We start from the raw sequence: 15,824 nt of genomic DNA on the forward strand, positions 1-15,824 counted from the left end.
TCCCAACTACTTTTGCCGTTATTGTCCATCAACTGGCTTTGATAAGGATAGGCATTGGTAGTGTCTTGATCCCAACCAGAAAGCTGCTGCTGCTGCTGAGTATTATTATTATTGTTATTATTATTATCATCAGTCCAGTTTGGTTCAGTACTCCAGTCTTGCTCAGCAGCCCAGTTTCCCTGACTATCAAAGCGAGTCTGCTCTTGTACTTCTTCTTCATCAACAACTTGTTCAGAATAAAAGAACATATCAGGAATCACACTCCATGGTTCTGTATAGCTCAATTGGCCACGCAAACGAAGTATTGTACGTGCCAGTAACCAAGCCATGACACCAATAGAATAAGTACCTATATTGTTACAAGGAATAGCCATATCCACAAACCTGAGAGAAGAATGAGAGTTACAGAAAGCAATGACAGGTACATTGCAATAACTACTTTCTTTGATAGCTTGGAAATCAATGAAAGGATCTAGACAGACCAAGACAAGAGGCTCTTGCAATGAATTTGTCAATGTACCAGGCACAAAACGACCTTGGTTTGATTTGGCACCAACATAATGCGCAAGTTTAGCAGCAGGGCGAAATCCCTTGACACCAGAAGAAATAATGTAAATGTCTTGAGGATTTTTAACTGTGACCAACATGCGAGCTGCCAATACAAGTTTCTCCCATGTTTTGGCAATATTGATCAAATGTATACCATCTGGGCGACGAGTAAAGATATAGGACTTCATTTTAGAATCTACATTTTGAGTACCCAAATGACAACTAGCTGCTAACAACAATCTGATGTCTTCTTCTGTAGGCTCAAGAACTATATCATAAAAGGTTATTCTATCCTTATTCCAATACATCATATTACTCGAAGGAAGCTTAACCATAGTATAAGAAAAAGTAAAGAAGAACAATATATATAAAAAAAACAAGAATGAGACTTATAAACACATTCAATACATCACACGCGTATGTTCTGGTCGTATAGCGAAAATTCTTGGTGGATCAAATCGTTTAATTGAAACAATCAGAAAAAAAAAGGGCAGGAAAGTTGTCTGTACAAACTTAAAATCTGAGCTTGCTGAAGAACCATTTGTTCTTGCCAGTTTGGTAACGTTCTTCAAAGAGCTTCTTGATGACCTTCTTGGATTCTTCACGTTGAGAGGGTTCCTTGAAAGTTTCGGCAGAGACGGTACCCTTGATTTGTTCCAATTCCAAACCGTAACTATTCATTATCATTAGACATGATGATACGTATATTTATGCTTACCGAGTAGGCATCATGTGGTTGTAGTTGATGATCTTGACGAAAGGCTTAACCTTGGAGCGCTTGGCAACCTTCTTCTTACCCATGGCCTTGGTGACCTTGAGAGGAGTACGTTCAACACCAGCAACAACGGCATAACCATAGGGTCTGTCCTTGGTACCTTCATCGTGGTCTATGAAAATGTCAATTGGCTGTGAATCTAAATCTCATGTCATACATACTACGAACAACAACGGCCTTCTTGCCAGCATAACGGCCTTGGAGGATCACAACGACCTAATCCAATGTCAGTACTCATCCATCCATCCATCCATCCATCTATCCATGTACCTTTCCGGCTTTGATGAATTTAACCATGCTGAATAAGTGGAATATGTAAGAGAAGGAATTATACGCTTTCCTTGGTTTGCGACCCTTCTCATCGCCTTACACACCAAGCGAAAAAAAATGACGGGATTTAAAAAAACCAAGAAGAATTCAGACTTCCGGTATCATTTTCTATTTATGGACTCACTTTAATTATTCACTTTCTCTTTAATATTATGTGTCTAATGACTGATGTTCAGATATTGAAACGAAAGAAGCCAAATGAATCAATATTCGAGCATTTGTTTCTTTTCATTTGTAACAAGCAGTTTTATGAAATAACTATCTGTGAATACTACATTTCCATTGCTCATTTTTAAAATAGATTGCAAGGAAAGCATGTAGCCAAAAAAAAAAAAAAAAAAAAAAAAAGTATCGTCTATGATTTCCTGCAAATGATTTGAATACAAAGTTTTGCAGACACACAAATGAGGAAAGGAGAAAAAAAAAAGATAGTTTATTATACAGTCATTGCATAAAGCTTAAAAGCGTCCTAAAAGAAAAGTTTGAAGGAAAAGACGCCCATAAATCATAGGGTGTCTTGATGGATCAATCAAGTCCATCGTCGGTCGGTATGTCACGAGAAGAACGTGTATACATGCAAGTCCTCTATGCAGAGCTTCGACCCAAGATGGAGTCTTAACAGTTCGGTTCCACGGAACATACAGTTATTGGTAGCCCCAAGAAGAATAATTGCTAATCGCCAGCTGTGAAGAGTAGCTTCTGATCCTCTCCTGAAGGACAACCACAAGCGTCTGAAGATAACAATACCGAACCAGTTGCCGCCGATCAAGACAGAGAAGATAGCGCAGCAGAGCTCACTACGCTCCCCTTGGTAGCAACCATTTCTCTTCAAAACAGTCCCTTCTATTTGCTTTAAGCCTTAGGAATGAAGAAACCAGGAAAGACCATGAGCCAGAAAAAGCCATGATCCAGAAAACCAGAAGCAGAGCCTTGTATTGCCGCGACACACTATGAAGGTATTAAAACTTACACCTTAAATTCTGTAAGATGGGCAACAAAGTAGCCAACCTTGATCAACATAGCTTAGCAAAAGAGAGAGACTAGCAAAACACAGTTGGACATATGCTCTGCATAGATAAGATCTTGATGAGCACACATCAAAATGGAGTAAAAAGGGAAAGGAATATGCCTTTAGTGTTTTTTTTGCTTTAATCTGACGTTGAATTTCTACAAATCATCCCAAGACTATGATGTTGTGATACTATACATATAAAGAATGTCTATCTAAAGAAGCAAAGGGCTGCATGGCAAGTTTATTGTATTTTCTACTCTCGATTGCTTACTTCTAGTCTTGAATAAGCTGATGAATCATTAGCATTATTCGCTTGTAGTAGTGCTTTTAACAAGATATTCTGATCTGGTGTTTCTTACTTTTGTCTGTTACAGTGAGGGATTATGCTTTCCTATTGACTGTCCTGGCATTACAATGAGGGGAGCGCATAGGCAATGCTGCTGGTCAACAATGATAATAGCTGAAGAAAACTTAAAGATATAACAATACTGTCAATATCCTTTCATACGACATTCATTACTTATCGTTTTCAAAACTGTTATCTAACCTCAAAAGCGACAATTGTTTTACTACAATCTATCCATTTATATTTTGTGCATTGGATAGTGCTAAAATGAGTGAAAGAGTCTCTTTTGTACTGGTTATAGTGTACAACAAGCTTTGATTGAATTTCTGGGTGCAAAAGAGTATGTTTTGAATAAAAAAACAGGCTGTTTTGATAGTTTGGTTGTCAAGTAATGAAGCATCAAAGATTGGCATGTTTAAGCTGTGTATTGAGCATTTTTACTCTAGATGATGTATAGAACTTGCTAGAAATGAACCTTTCTAAACTATTTTATGCTATTCGGAGTGCTAGAGAACATATAGAAATAGAAATATAGATATTTTATAATGTGAATGTGGGGGTAAAGGGACAAAAGATGTATAGGATGGCTGGCAACGGGGATTGAAATAGATCAATTACAATCCTTCTTCCCACTACATCTGAAATGCGGCATACCTTTCATATTATCCTTTCTAGTTAATTCGCAGCATAATTGCATAATATAATTCCGTATAAATTGCGCCTGTCTCTTGAGTGCCATTAGGGTAGCTTTACGCGGAGCAATAATAAAATCTTTAAAAAAAATCTGAAATAGAGCTTTTGCTGAGAACTGCATAACGACACAGTTATTTGGCTTTGATGAATTGACAAAAGTTGTAGGTCCTTACTTTCTGAGTCTTTCAATGTAGAAATCACACTAGCTTTGTTGCTAAAATTTTGAGTAAATAGGCAAAAACGTTTACGAGGCTTTTCGCTCATATCCTACCATTTTCATAGTATAATTAGCAAGCAAGTGCATTGGTCAAAAACTATAGACACTGGTGCATATTTTGAGTATTTCAGCTTGTTGATAGCTCTATTTTTCGTTTTGTAGCGTCAAAAAGAAAATCCAAAGTTGTCAAAGAAATTTTTTATTTAAATAAACTCATCAAAAAGGAGGATATAAGGAAAGAGAACAAGTGTAAGAACCAGTGACTTGTCTCAAAAAGGCAGAATTTACAGATATTTGAAAGCAGATAATTTTCGGATAGCTTTGATGGCGTCGTCGAGTATAACTTGACCATCATAGAAGCGAGAATCAAAGTGTTGGCGCCAGTGTGCATTCCAGATAGAGGAGAAGACGGCAGAAAGAACTTCAAAACAATTCAGGCGAAGATTTGAATCTAGTAATAGATAATGATCAATGTTTAAACCTATTACATCTAGGTAGAGCTGTGGAAGAGAGAAGCGAGAAGGGTACTTGAAGAACAAATGGGTAGCATTTACCCATATGTCTCTGTTGGCCATGCATGTAAACAGCATGTGTACAGGAGTTTGTGATATACCACAGAATCCGCACTTATCATCTGGTAGTTGCAAAATAGTGGCGGTTATCGACTTGCAAGAGATCTTGTTGTGTAAAAGGCGATACCAGAGATTTCTAGTACGACCTGGGATTGAGATTCAAAGGAAGCGCTTAAATCGGACAGTATCTACGCTAGCCGGCAATGACTGGATCAGGAAGATTTCATGAGTACATTTGTCGGAGCTCAGAGTTGTTGAAATTGAAGGTTTGATTTGTGACGACCTGAATATTGAACTTTTGCAATCTGCACCTTTATTTTGAGATTCATTATTTTGTCATTATATAAATTTACGTGTAACCAAGAGTGTAATTCTTAATTACAACTCTTTCATTCACTTTCATTTCTCCCCATTTCTCTCTAAAACTTCTAAAAAAACACACATACTATCTCAAGACTACTTTTATAATTATCGCTTTTATTACCAGCATCACTTGGTTAGTTTTAATTATAATTTTCAATCATTAGTTACAAACTTATTAACAAACAAATAAAGTTGGTATTATTCTTTTAGTTAAATCAACAGTCCACAAATTAGGTTGAACAATCATTGTGAACAAATCTTTGCAGGTATGGTTCAAAGTTAGCCAGCAGGCAGGGGTCCGATGAACTAGTCGAATAGTCTTAGAAGAGAGGCAAGAGCAACAACGAGCCATCTTTGTGTGCCTTGTGAATCCGTGACAATAGTACAGGGCTATTGCATTCCTGTCGCTTCTTGAACTGGAGTAATCCTGAGGAAGGATCTACCTTCAGAAAGTAGGAGGCTTTTTGCATTTGGATGGTTGCATTTTCCAGGGTTTGAAGACACGTTTGCCCAGGTTGGCAGGGATTGACGAAAGGGATTTCCAGACAAGCAAAGTTGTCAAATCAACGGTTTTCATGTATGGTACCCTTTGGTCAAAATATGCCTTTTAACCATTTTTCACAAGTCGCTTTTTTTGGTCCAAAGCAACTCCAGAGGTTTCCTGTATGTTAGCATGGTTTGTAGGTATTTAGAGTACTTTTTCTGCGTATAAGCAGTCTTTGTGACACCTTCATTTGTCTAAGGAGAAAGACAAACATTTGTATGAGTTGTCATCTTTTTTATCGCTAAAACACCTATTTGTCTGGTGACTCTGTTACATGAATCATTAATGCACTACCGAGTTGGCTGTCTAAATAGAACATCTTGTTAAAAGACATATGGCCTGCCTAAATCAAAAAAATATTTGTTCATGAAAATGCTACAAATGACTTAAAACTGGAACACATCACCTTCAAATAGACAGTTTTAACGTCGGAAACTATCTAAACTTTATTTTGCATCATTCAATAGCTATTCCAAAGCCAATTCTATCGAGAAATACAGTGCAGTGGGCACACGATATAGCTGATACGTATTATGACTTATGGCAGATCATTACATGTCCTAAGATTGTAATGGAATTTTGAAATATATTCTGATAGGGCTGAATTATTTATGTTTTGCAGTCAATAGGATTTAGACTGTAGGATTTTTTAATGACTTGCTGCTTACTTTTCAAGTACTCTCATGTTAGTAGGGCAATACACTGCTATAAAAAGAAAAAGAAACCTGTCCATGAATATCAATAAAGTAAGACTTTCTTTTTCTTTTCTCCTACTTTCTTACTCTTGATCTAATCAATTCATTCCGATAAATCGCTCGTAGAAATACTGAATATGAATGGCCTACAACTTCATGAAGATCAAGCCATGCAAGCATGATACGAGCAGCAGCAGTCACGAAAAAACACGTTGATTTAAACGCGCTTAATTTCTTTTGTTTTTGGTTTTTCTGTTATCATGTCTGAAGAACTAAAGACCAAGGCACAGCAACTTTTTGAAGAAGGCAAAGCTTGTTTTCAAAAAAACGAACACGAAGCAAGTGTCAGCAAACTTGGGGAAGCCTGTCAGCTCTTGTAAATAAACTTTTCCTTCCCTTTTCTTTTTTTTTAACAACAATAGGGATCAACTCAACGGTGACTTGGCTCCTGCTAACGGTGACGCTTACTTTTTATATGGACAAGCACTTCTTCAGTATGCTATTCATCAAAATACAGTTCTTGGTCAGTCTGCTCAAGCTTCTGCAGAAGCTGTTGAAAAGCAACAAGAACAAGAACAAGAAGGTAAGACACACCATGTTCACATACAGATACTGATATCTATGGCAGTTAAATCGAGCAATCCATTGTTCCAATTGAACGCTGTTCCTGAATTTAATGCTACAACTGAAGAAGAGAAAGAGGAAGAGGAGGATGAAGAGGAAGAGGAAGATGCTGTTGAACAAGGAGCAGCTGATGATGATTTTGAAACAGCTTGGGATATTCTTGACGTTGCCCGTGTTATTTTCGAAAAAGGAGAAGACAAAGAAACCCAATTGAAATTAGCTGATGTACATCTATGTTTGGGCGATGTCTCATTAGAAACAGGTAACAGCATAAATGACAAAAAAAAAAAAAATACACAAACTAATCGCATATCAAAGAAAAATTCAACGAAGCACTTGCTGATTATGAAAAGGCTATATCTATCAAACAGTCTGTTTTGGAAAGCGATAACCGAGAATTAGCTGAAGCCCACTACAAGTATGCTTTAGCATTGGAGTTCTCGACCGAAAAGGCAAATGAAGCAGTTCCCGAATTACAAAAGGCCGTCCAAGTGCTGCAAAATAGAGTTGAAAAATTGGAAACAAGTGAAGGAAAAGGCAAAGGAAAGGAAACAGAAGTGAGCAAAGGTGCTTCTGATGAGATTCTCGAGATCAAAGAACTGATTACAGACATGCAATTAAAGATTGAAGATTTGGAACAAAGACAAGCAACTGAAAAAGAAGCAGAAGCTTTATTGAAAGCCATGTTGGGATATGGAAAGGAGAAAACAGAAGCCAAACAAATCTCTGCCTCTACACCTGTCAATGATTTGACTACACTTGTAAAACGAAAAGTGAAAGAAGTTACCAAGGAAGAACAAGATACAAAGGATAAGAAACAAAAGTTAGAGTAATAAATTAGCCTTCCCTGAGTTTAAATCTATACAACAAAAAGGCGGTTGCTTTCACTGTGTTTTTCTTTTGCTTTTATTTTGTTTTATTGGCTCTTATGGATAGTTCTTGGAGTGAAGTTCAACATATATGTGATATCAACCTAAATAAAGTGACGCCCGTATCTGCTGTTTGTTGGGATCCTTACCACGAACTATTATGGGTGGGCAACGATGCAGTAAGTTGAATACACAAACACCTGTTGTTTATTGACTTGCTTAGGGCCGTGTATGCTCCTATTACGGCAAGGGACTACAACGATATACTTCATGGAAAGCACATAAAGATGAGCAGGTGCGACAGATTCGTGTGATTGACAGAGGCGTCATTAGTCTTAGTCCTAAAAGTCTTCAAATGCGCGATAGAAGAGGTTTAGTCAAATGGAGTGTTAGGTAGACTCATGACTATAGAGAAACAAGACTAAAGTAAACAAATAGTACTGAAGACACGAAAGACCTTCATTGTATGACTTCAACTACTCTCACAAACGGCGAATTATTAGTAGCAGGTCAACAAGACGATATGCTTGTCGTCAGCTTAGCCCGTGGAGCAGTTACTCGCAAAATCTCTGGTGCGTCTAATATTGTTGTTCTAAAAAGTCTGCCTCGCTCTATCTGTGCAGGTTCATTGCTGGGTGAAGTAACACTAAGAGATCCAAGAACAATGAAAGTAGAGCAAAGAGTACAAGCGCATACTGCCACCTTATCTGATCTAGATGTGTCTGGCAACTTGTTATTGACTTGTGGGTTCTCACAAAGGTAGATATAAGTAGAAAGAACAAAGGGCTTATAACTTGTTTGTATATAGACAGGGATCATTGATCATGGATCCTCTTGTCAAAGTATACGATATCAGAATGGCAGTTCGAACATTGGCACCTATTCCATTTCCAAGTGGGCCCATGTTTCTCAAAATGCATCCAACACTCAGTACAACCTGCCTTGTAGCATCTCAAACAGGCCAATTTCAAATGTGTGATGTCTCTAGCCTGATTATGGGCTCATATGCTGCACCTGCACAATTTCATCAACTGCAGACATCTAGTTACATTACAGCCATGGATATCTCCAGTTCAGCACAAACACTTGTATTCGCAGATGGTGCAAGTTTTGTTTATCAGTATGCAGATAGAGAGGACTTCGATGTCAACCCATATTCATTACCATTGACTACACCTGATATTGTACAAACTCCAACCACAACTATGAAAGAGGACAGTCCTCTTTCTTCTGTTGGCATGCCTTATTACACAGATCCATTACTATCGTTATGGCCCAACAACAAGATTTATGAAGTAGGAGCACAACCTACACCCATTGACGAAGAAATCATTAGGAACATGAAAACCATTGATTTTGTTGGTTATGCACCAAACCCAGGCAACATTCATCGCAACCAAAGGCCTCGAAAGAAGAAGGTTGTCACTAAAAAGAATGGCCCCAAATTTCGCTCAGAACAAGAAAGAGAATTATTGCAGGCTCGCAAAGTATTGGTGGGCGATGATGACCCACGACATTTAGGCAGACGGTCTTCTTCTGTAGGCGATATTTACTCAACAGACCCTGCTGTAATCAACATGCCTCGTTACTACCAACGTGTAGAGATTCAATACAGCCGATTTGGTGTAGATGATTTTGATTTTGGATACTATAATTCAACAAAATACGGTGGCCTAGAAACTCATATTCGCAATTCATACTGTAATTCGTTTTTGCAAGTCTTGTTTTTCATCACGCCTTTGCGCAACATTGCAAAAGCACACATTAAAATCGCATGTTCCAAAGATAATTGCCTGTTGTGTGAATTAGGCTTTCTTTTCCGTATGCTTGAAGATTCAAAAGGTCAAAATTGTCAGGCTACGAACTTTTTAAGAGCATTTAGCACGATTCCTCAAGGTAAGTTTGAACCGAAAAAGATATAGGGCAATTCATTGTTTGTGCTAGCATCGGCATTGGGATTATTTGAACCAGAGACACCTACGCGTAACTTGTCATTCTCGACATTAATGCAGAACTTTACTCGTTTTATTATGGAACAAATTCACCAAGAGGCCAACATGGCGTCTAATTCTAACCCACTTATATCCAAAACATTTGTAAACGAAATCAAAACCAAAAGTGAAGAAGAACCCATTACATTAGAAACACCATCTACAATGCAGCAATTGTTTGGACTACAGACACTGAGTCAAAGCAAATGCGGTAGTTGTCAAAAAGAAGTCTCTCGCATCACATATCCTTTTGTTGTTGATATGCTCTATCCAAAGAAAAATGACAGGAAATCAAGAAAACGATCATTTACCAGTATCCTTAAAGCAAGCATGTATAGAGAAAACCAAACAAAGGCATGGTGCGCTAACTGTCATCAGTATCAACCCACGATCACGAAAAAGATTATTTGTGGTCTACCTGGTGTGATGCTGATCAATTCGGGTGCTTCTAATAGTGAAGAAGCTTTGATTTGGAGACAAAATGGTCCCAATAGTAAGAACACACAACAACCTACTGTACAACAAGAAGCAGTTGTTGATAGTGATCAAGGATCTACAAATGAAGATGCGCAAACTGTAAACTCGCCTTCATCTTGGCTACCAGAAAGGTATATGCCACAACATGATGGCCTTATTTAACTAATGGTGCTTGATAGATTTGGAATTTATATCAACGGCACAGAACTTGTGATTAAAGCATTACCTATGGGCAAAGAAATACCACCTGAATTCAAAGGCTCACCAGAGACATGTGCTATTTATGAACTCTCTTCGACTATCTTACAAGTTCAAGCAGAAGAAGAAACAACACATCTTGTTTCTCAAATCAAAGGTATATATAAAAAAAATTGTATGATAGATATATTTATTGTTTTGCTAGTGCCTGATCCAGACGCAGAGCCCGAATCAAAATCTGCCTGGTATTTGTTTAATGACTTTTTAGTTCGAAAAATTCGGCCAGAAGAAGTGTTTTCTTTCAAGGGCGCTTGGAAGACACCTGCAGTGCTTCAATACAGTCGTGTGGATTTAGACAACTTGCTTGATCTGGATGTATTGCCCTCAGAAGTAGATTATTCACTCTTGTTTGAGAATCTATCTATTGCTGAAGAACCCAATCCTAATCCACGTCATGAAGTGTTAACAAAAGAAGAAATGCCTAAACCAGGAACACTGGTGGCGATTGATGCCGAGTTTGTGGCACTGCAACAAGAAGAGACAGAAATTCGTAGTGATGGTACAAAATCATTGATTCGACCAAGTACGTTAACTCTGGCTCGTGTGAGTGTGCTACGAGGTGATACAGGTCCAAAAGAAGGTGTTCCATTTATCGATGACTATATTACGACGAGCGAACCTATTGTGGATTATCTGACAGAGTTCAGTGGTATTATGCCTGGTGATTTAGATCAAAGCCAATCAAAACATACACTGGTACCTTTAAAGGTAGCCTATAAGAAACTACGTATGCTAGTGGATCTAGGCTGTATATTCATAGGACATGGTCTAAACAAAGATTTTAGAATCATCAGTTAGTTCGTATAGTTTGTTTGATATTGGCTCACTTTTTTTTTCTTGTGTACATATATATATATATATATATATATATTAGATTTACTTGTGCCTCCAGAACAAATTATTGACACTGTAGACATTTACCATATTCGAAATAGACAGCGTAAAATCTCATTGAGATTTTTAGCATGGCATCTATTACATCAAGATATTCAATCAGAAACTCATGATAGTATTGAGGATGCTAGAACAGTAAGAACAGAAAATATTATTTTCTCTTTGCTTATACATTATGTAGGCACTGGTGTTGTATAAAAAGTACTTGGACTATAGAAAAGATGGTACTTTTGGACAGGTGCTAGAAGATATTTATGAAGCAGGCCATAAAGCAAACTGGCTCAAAGGCACAAAAGAACCTCTTTCTAGAGTTTCAAGTACACCTCAAATAGATGGTTTAGTTACCTCAAGTCCATTGTTGTTTACTACTCATTGGCCATCATAATAAAATCAAATTCATGCATTAAATTCAGACTATAACATATCGAACACGCAAGAAATACAATTGGGCTGTTCTTTGTACGTCATCGCGTTTGACAAGAGAAATTTTCAGTCTTTTTTTTTTTTTTTTTTTTTTTTACTTTTGTTTTATTTTTTTATTTTTTTATTTTTTACTTTTGTTCTTATGGCAGAAGCGACAGACAACAAAGACCCACACAACCCAACCATCGAAGTTCCTGTCAAAATTGAGCAGGCTTGCTCTCCACTTTCGCAAACCAAGACAGAAGTGCTTCCAGAACAAACTGCCCAGGTACAAAAGTTTTTGGCGGCGCCTGTAAATTGCAAATTATTTGTAGAAAAGATCACGCATACCAAAGGTGTCGAAGAATCAGAGTTCAGAAAGGCAGAAATTTTATCTTCTCGTAACACCAGCAACGGTCTAGAATACTATGTCCATTATACCGAGTTCAACAAACGTTTAGACGAGTGGGTCTCTATTAAGCGCTTGGACTTCAATCGACCTATCGAATTCCCTACCAAAAAGAATCCAAAAGCAGAGGGGACAAAAAAAGAAAGAAGTGGTACACCAAACGCAAACAGAAAGAACAACGCCAACAATAGAAAAAAAGTTGCATTTGAGGAAGGAGTCGATAGAGTGGTCTTAGGCAATGATGATGAACATGGAGAGACGGTTGAAATGGAAACACGCGATGAAGAAGAGGAAGAAGAAGAAGAACCAAGTGGTTTCTCAAAAGTAAACGAAATTGAAAAACTACGAACATCTGGATCCATGACACAAAGTGTTCAGGAAATTGCTCGAGTCAAAAATCTCAACAAGATCCAAATGGGTCAACATGAAGTAGAAGCTTGGTACTTTTCACCTTATCCAGTTGAATATGCATACTGTGATACGCTTTATATTTGTGAATTCTGCCTTTGTTATTACGTTTCATACAAGCAACTGTCAAGGCATCGTGCTCGTTGTCAACTTCACCATCCACCAGGCAACGAAATTTATCGCCATGAAGAAATCTCATTTTTCGAAATTGATGGTCGTAAACAGAAAACGTATTGCCGAAACCTCTGTTTGCTGTCAAAACTATTTTTGGACCACAAAACACTGTATTATGACGTGGATCCGTTTTTGTTTTATTGCATGACTGAACGCGATGAAAAGGGTTATCATTTGATTGGTTATTTCTCTAAAGAAAAGGAATCTTCAGAGAACTATAACGTTGCCTGTATCCTGACATTGCCTCAGTATCAACGACTAGGTTATGGACGATTATTGATTGCGTTTTCATATGAACTATCAAAAGCAGAAGGAAGAACGGGTTCTCCCGAAAAACCTTTATCAGATCTTGGTTTGTTATCTTATCGTGCTTATTGGACAGAGACTATTGTTGAAGTTTTGTTGAATTCAACGGAGGAAATCACAATCGAAGAGATCTCTCAGAGGACTTCTATTACAACGCAAGATATTCTTCACACTCTACAAAATATTGGCGCTTTGAAATATTATCGTGGACAACACATCATCTGTTTGGGAGATAAAGTAATTGAACAATGGCGAAGAAATGATGAAAAGAAGAGACGTAGAAAGCGTGTGATTGTACAGGGAAAACTGGATTGGAAACCTCTTCATTTCACAGCTTCTCAACTTAGGTTTCTCTAAACAAAATAATACCCTCCCATTACATTTATACATAAATACACATGCATGCACACATAAACGCATACACACTTTCATATATATATATATATATATACACCCATGCATACGTTATCCTTTAAAGAAGACAACCATTGCATATATTACCGAAGATAAGAAAGTCAATAAATAAAAAGAAAAAAATATGCTTGAAACGGAACTTTTTTTTTCTATATTTCAAATCAGGAATCTTTCCTACCAACTTTATTTCTTGTCTCTCTTTTTTTTTATCGACATATTTTACATTCATGATGCATCAAAAAGAAACATGGCAATTGCCTTCCATTTCATTGAAAGAACTAACCTACAAAAAAGGTAAAAGATTCTTCTACCGAACCTTTTTTTAATGCATTCTTTAACTCTAGGCATTCAGGGAATCTTAACACCTATTCAACCTAGTATGGTTTCAATGGAAGCAGCACTACCTGTCAAACTTCAACCATTATTACTTAAACCAAATCCTAAGCTTCAAATCGTTCTCCCTCCCCCATTTACACTCTTGGCTGAGAATGACAAGCAAGACGCAATATCTAAGGAACCATTGGTTCGCAAAGCAAGCATTCCTTTACTTTTAAATCCAGTCAAGGAGAAAACAGCAAGTTTAGGAATCAAGCAATATATTTGCACATTTTGTCAGAAAAAGTTCATGCGGCCATCTTCCTTGAAAATCCACACATATTCGCATACAGGAGAGAAGCCCTTCCATTGTAGTTACCCTGGATGTAGACGCAAGTTTAGTGTCCAAAGCAACATGAGAAGACATCTGCGTGTTCACTGCGACTAGAGTCTCCTTTGTTTTATTGTATCATATGTGTTATAAACATATTTAATTAAATATTTATGTGGCTTATATGATAAATGTTTCTTGTCATAATTGATCTAAATTTGTGTTACATACAATTTGATCAATGGTCTGAGCACAAATTGACATGTTGAAAATGTCCTATAATATAGATAGAAGAAATGAACTGTATATAAGCAACTATTTAGTATTGATTAAAAAAAAAGATCAATAAAACAATTATACATTATTCTCAATAAAGTAGTATTGCAATATTTGTTTTTTTTTCAACTAGTACTTATTTATAAAATTGCTGTAAAAAATGGTTAAATAGAACAAATGCTATGCTATTTTTTTTCTAAAAAGTATATCATTGGCAAAGTATAGCTTATTAGTGCCCTAAACCATGGCACTACTCTTTTTAAGGATACGCTTACCAAAGTTTCGGTTCTTTAAAGAGTGGTTTAAGATTTCTTATGAATCAGAGAATTACTTTATAAAGCAAAATTCTACAAATCATGTGCAGTCCTCAAAGGAAACAAAAAAAATTTTTTTTTTGTGTAAAAAAAGAAACGACAATTTGGTAAGAAAAAGTTTCTTTCCTCTTCACATCAAACTTTCTTTTTCAATGACCTTATCAAAAAAAAAAAAGTTTATTTATAGCTTTTAAGTATGTCTCAAGTTTCTTTTTTGTTGTCTGTAGTAAATGGTAACATCTATTAAGATGATATCATTATTGTCTCCTTTTTTTTTATATATAAACATGAGTCTAATCATGTTAAACTCTAATGGCTGGAATCGAGAATAAATCAATTCCAAAATACTATCATTAGTAAATAAGAAACTTTGTGAGAAAAAGAAAATCAGGAGGCTTTGGGGAAATGATTTTGTCAGTCTTTTTTTTTTCTTTTGAGCTAAAACAACTAAAAATTTTAGGTATGTTGCACTTCATTAGAACGTCATAGAACAATAATTTTCATTATCTTAAAACTATAGCCTATAAAATTCTTTTTATTTCATGTGCTGTGAGTAATGCAAAGTCTTTTTTTTTTTTTTGCAAATGATTAGGCAGCTTTTTTTTTTAAAAAAAATAAGGAGCACTTTTGTTCATTCTCTCTCTTTTTTTTAACAGTCTGAACAATTATAGAGTAATAATAAAAAGGGAACCATATGATATGCAATGCAAATGATTACATGAACGCCCAGTCGATTTATAGTAGCCCCAAGACTAAAATGTATACATGGGTTTCACAGAATGAGAGAAAAAAACTTTTTTTTTTTCGCAAGACTAGCAGCTGGTTACCCCCCATAATTTATCGATTTTTACCAATATAGTTACTCACTAACTCGATTTAGAAAAATGCCAAAAAATACATTCATACAACCTGATAAAACAAACAGCTTCGAAATTACGCATCAATCGACAGAGAAAGCAAAAGTGCCTAAAATTCTCTCCTTTAATTAACGAAAAAGAAAAAAAAACTAGTGTATGAGGAACCTTATCATATTGTGGAACGCTTATTCCTTGTTCCCTATTTGGAGTAGAGGTAAATTTTACATGGTTTGGGCCAGACCATAAAAATAAAAAAAAAATCCGCATCCCGTTCAAATCGGCAATTGTAGATTTTTTCCTGTTTTCGCCTAAAACCAACTAATCTCTTTTCTCTCCCCTTTTCATCACTTTTTTGTTTTTGTAAAAAAAGGAATATTCACTTTTTACATTTAGGTAAAATACGAGATTT

At 36.5% G+C, this 15,824-nt stretch overlaps 7 protein-coding genes across 7 annotated transcripts; 4 read left to right on the plus strand and 3 right to left on the minus strand.

Moving 5' to 3' along the window:
• Positions 1–146: 146 nt before the first annotated feature.
• Positions 147–818, minus strand: B0P05DRAFT_445945 (40S ribosomal protein Sa; the record flags this gene model as incomplete). Its single annotated transcript, XM_051573809.1, has 1 exon — positions 147–818. A coding segment is annotated over one exon (672 nt), but the record flags the coding sequence as incomplete, so codon positions are not given.
• A 244-nt stretch (positions 819–1,062) lies between these two features.
• B0P05DRAFT_536768 (ribosomal L27e protein family-domain-containing protein) lies at positions 1,063–1,768 on the minus strand (the record flags this gene model as incomplete). The annotated part of the gene is made up of 4 exons (XM_051577624.1): positions 1,595–1,768; positions 1,486–1,540; positions 1,268–1,436; positions 1,063–1,222 (listed from the first exon to the last, which is right to left on the minus strand). The coding sequence occupies exons 1-4, from the start codon at positions 1,619–1,621 to the stop codon at positions 1,063–1,065; spliced, it is 411 nt and encodes a 136-aa protein (XP_051436081.1). The 5' UTR covers positions 1,622–1,768.
• Positions 1,769–4,206: 2,438 nt separating this feature from the next.
• On the minus strand, positions 4,207–4,632 carry B0P05DRAFT_467773 (uncharacterized protein; the record flags this gene model as incomplete). Its single annotated transcript, XM_051574396.1, has 1 exon — positions 4,207–4,632. A coding segment is annotated over one exon (426 nt), but the record flags the coding sequence as incomplete, so codon positions are not given.
• Positions 4,633–6,259: 1,627 nt separating this feature from the next.
• B0P05DRAFT_536773 (uncharacterized protein) lies at positions 6,260–7,600 on the plus strand. Its single transcript, XM_051577625.1, has 4 exons — positions 6,260–6,472; positions 6,519–6,679; positions 6,725–6,982; positions 7,039–7,600. The coding sequence occupies exons 1-4, from the start codon at positions 6,357–6,359 to the stop codon at positions 7,551–7,553; spliced, it is 1,050 nt and encodes a 349-aa protein (XP_051436083.1). The 5' UTR covers positions 6,260–6,356; the 3' UTR covers positions 7,554–7,600.
• Positions 7,601–7,959: 359 nt separating this feature from the next.
• Positions 7,960–11,624, plus strand: B0P05DRAFT_536778 (ubiquitin carboxyl-terminal hydrolase-domain-containing protein). Its single transcript, XM_051577626.1, has 7 exons — positions 7,960–8,348; positions 8,398–9,485; positions 9,534–10,188; positions 10,237–10,412; positions 10,461–11,108; positions 11,190–11,344; positions 11,391–11,624. The coding sequence occupies exons 1-7, from the start codon at positions 8,056–8,058 to the stop codon at positions 11,592–11,594; spliced, it is 3,219 nt and encodes a 1,072-aa protein (XP_051436084.1). The 5' UTR covers positions 7,960–8,055; the 3' UTR covers positions 11,595–11,624.
• Positions 11,625–11,748: 124 nt separating this feature from the next.
• B0P05DRAFT_536780 (acyl-CoA N-acyltransferase) lies at positions 11,749–13,425 on the plus strand. The gene has a single exon (XM_051577627.1). The coding sequence runs from the start codon at positions 11,775–11,777 to the stop codon at positions 13,263–13,265; it is 1,491 nt and encodes a 496-aa protein (XP_051436085.1). The 5' UTR covers positions 11,749–11,774; the 3' UTR covers positions 13,266–13,425.
• Positions 13,426–13,486: 61 nt separating this feature from the next.
• Positions 13,487–14,406, plus strand: B0P05DRAFT_536783 (uncharacterized protein). The gene is made up of 2 exons (XM_051577628.1): positions 13,487–13,616; positions 13,665–14,406. Exons 1-2 carry the CDS (start codon positions 13,570–13,572, stop codon positions 14,083–14,085), a joined length of 468 nt encoding a protein of 155 aa, XP_051436086.1. The 5' UTR covers positions 13,487–13,569; the 3' UTR covers positions 14,086–14,406.
• Positions 14,407–15,824: the final 1,418 nt, after the last annotated feature.

The sequence above is a fragment of the Gilbertella persicaria genome (genome assembly GCF_025201335.1).
Source record: "Gilbertella persicaria strain CBS 190.32 chromosome Unknown B0P05scaffold_14, whole genome shotgun sequence".
NCBI lineage: Eukaryota > Fungi > Mucoromycota > Mucoromycetes > Mucorales > Choanephoraceae > Gilbertella > Gilbertella persicaria.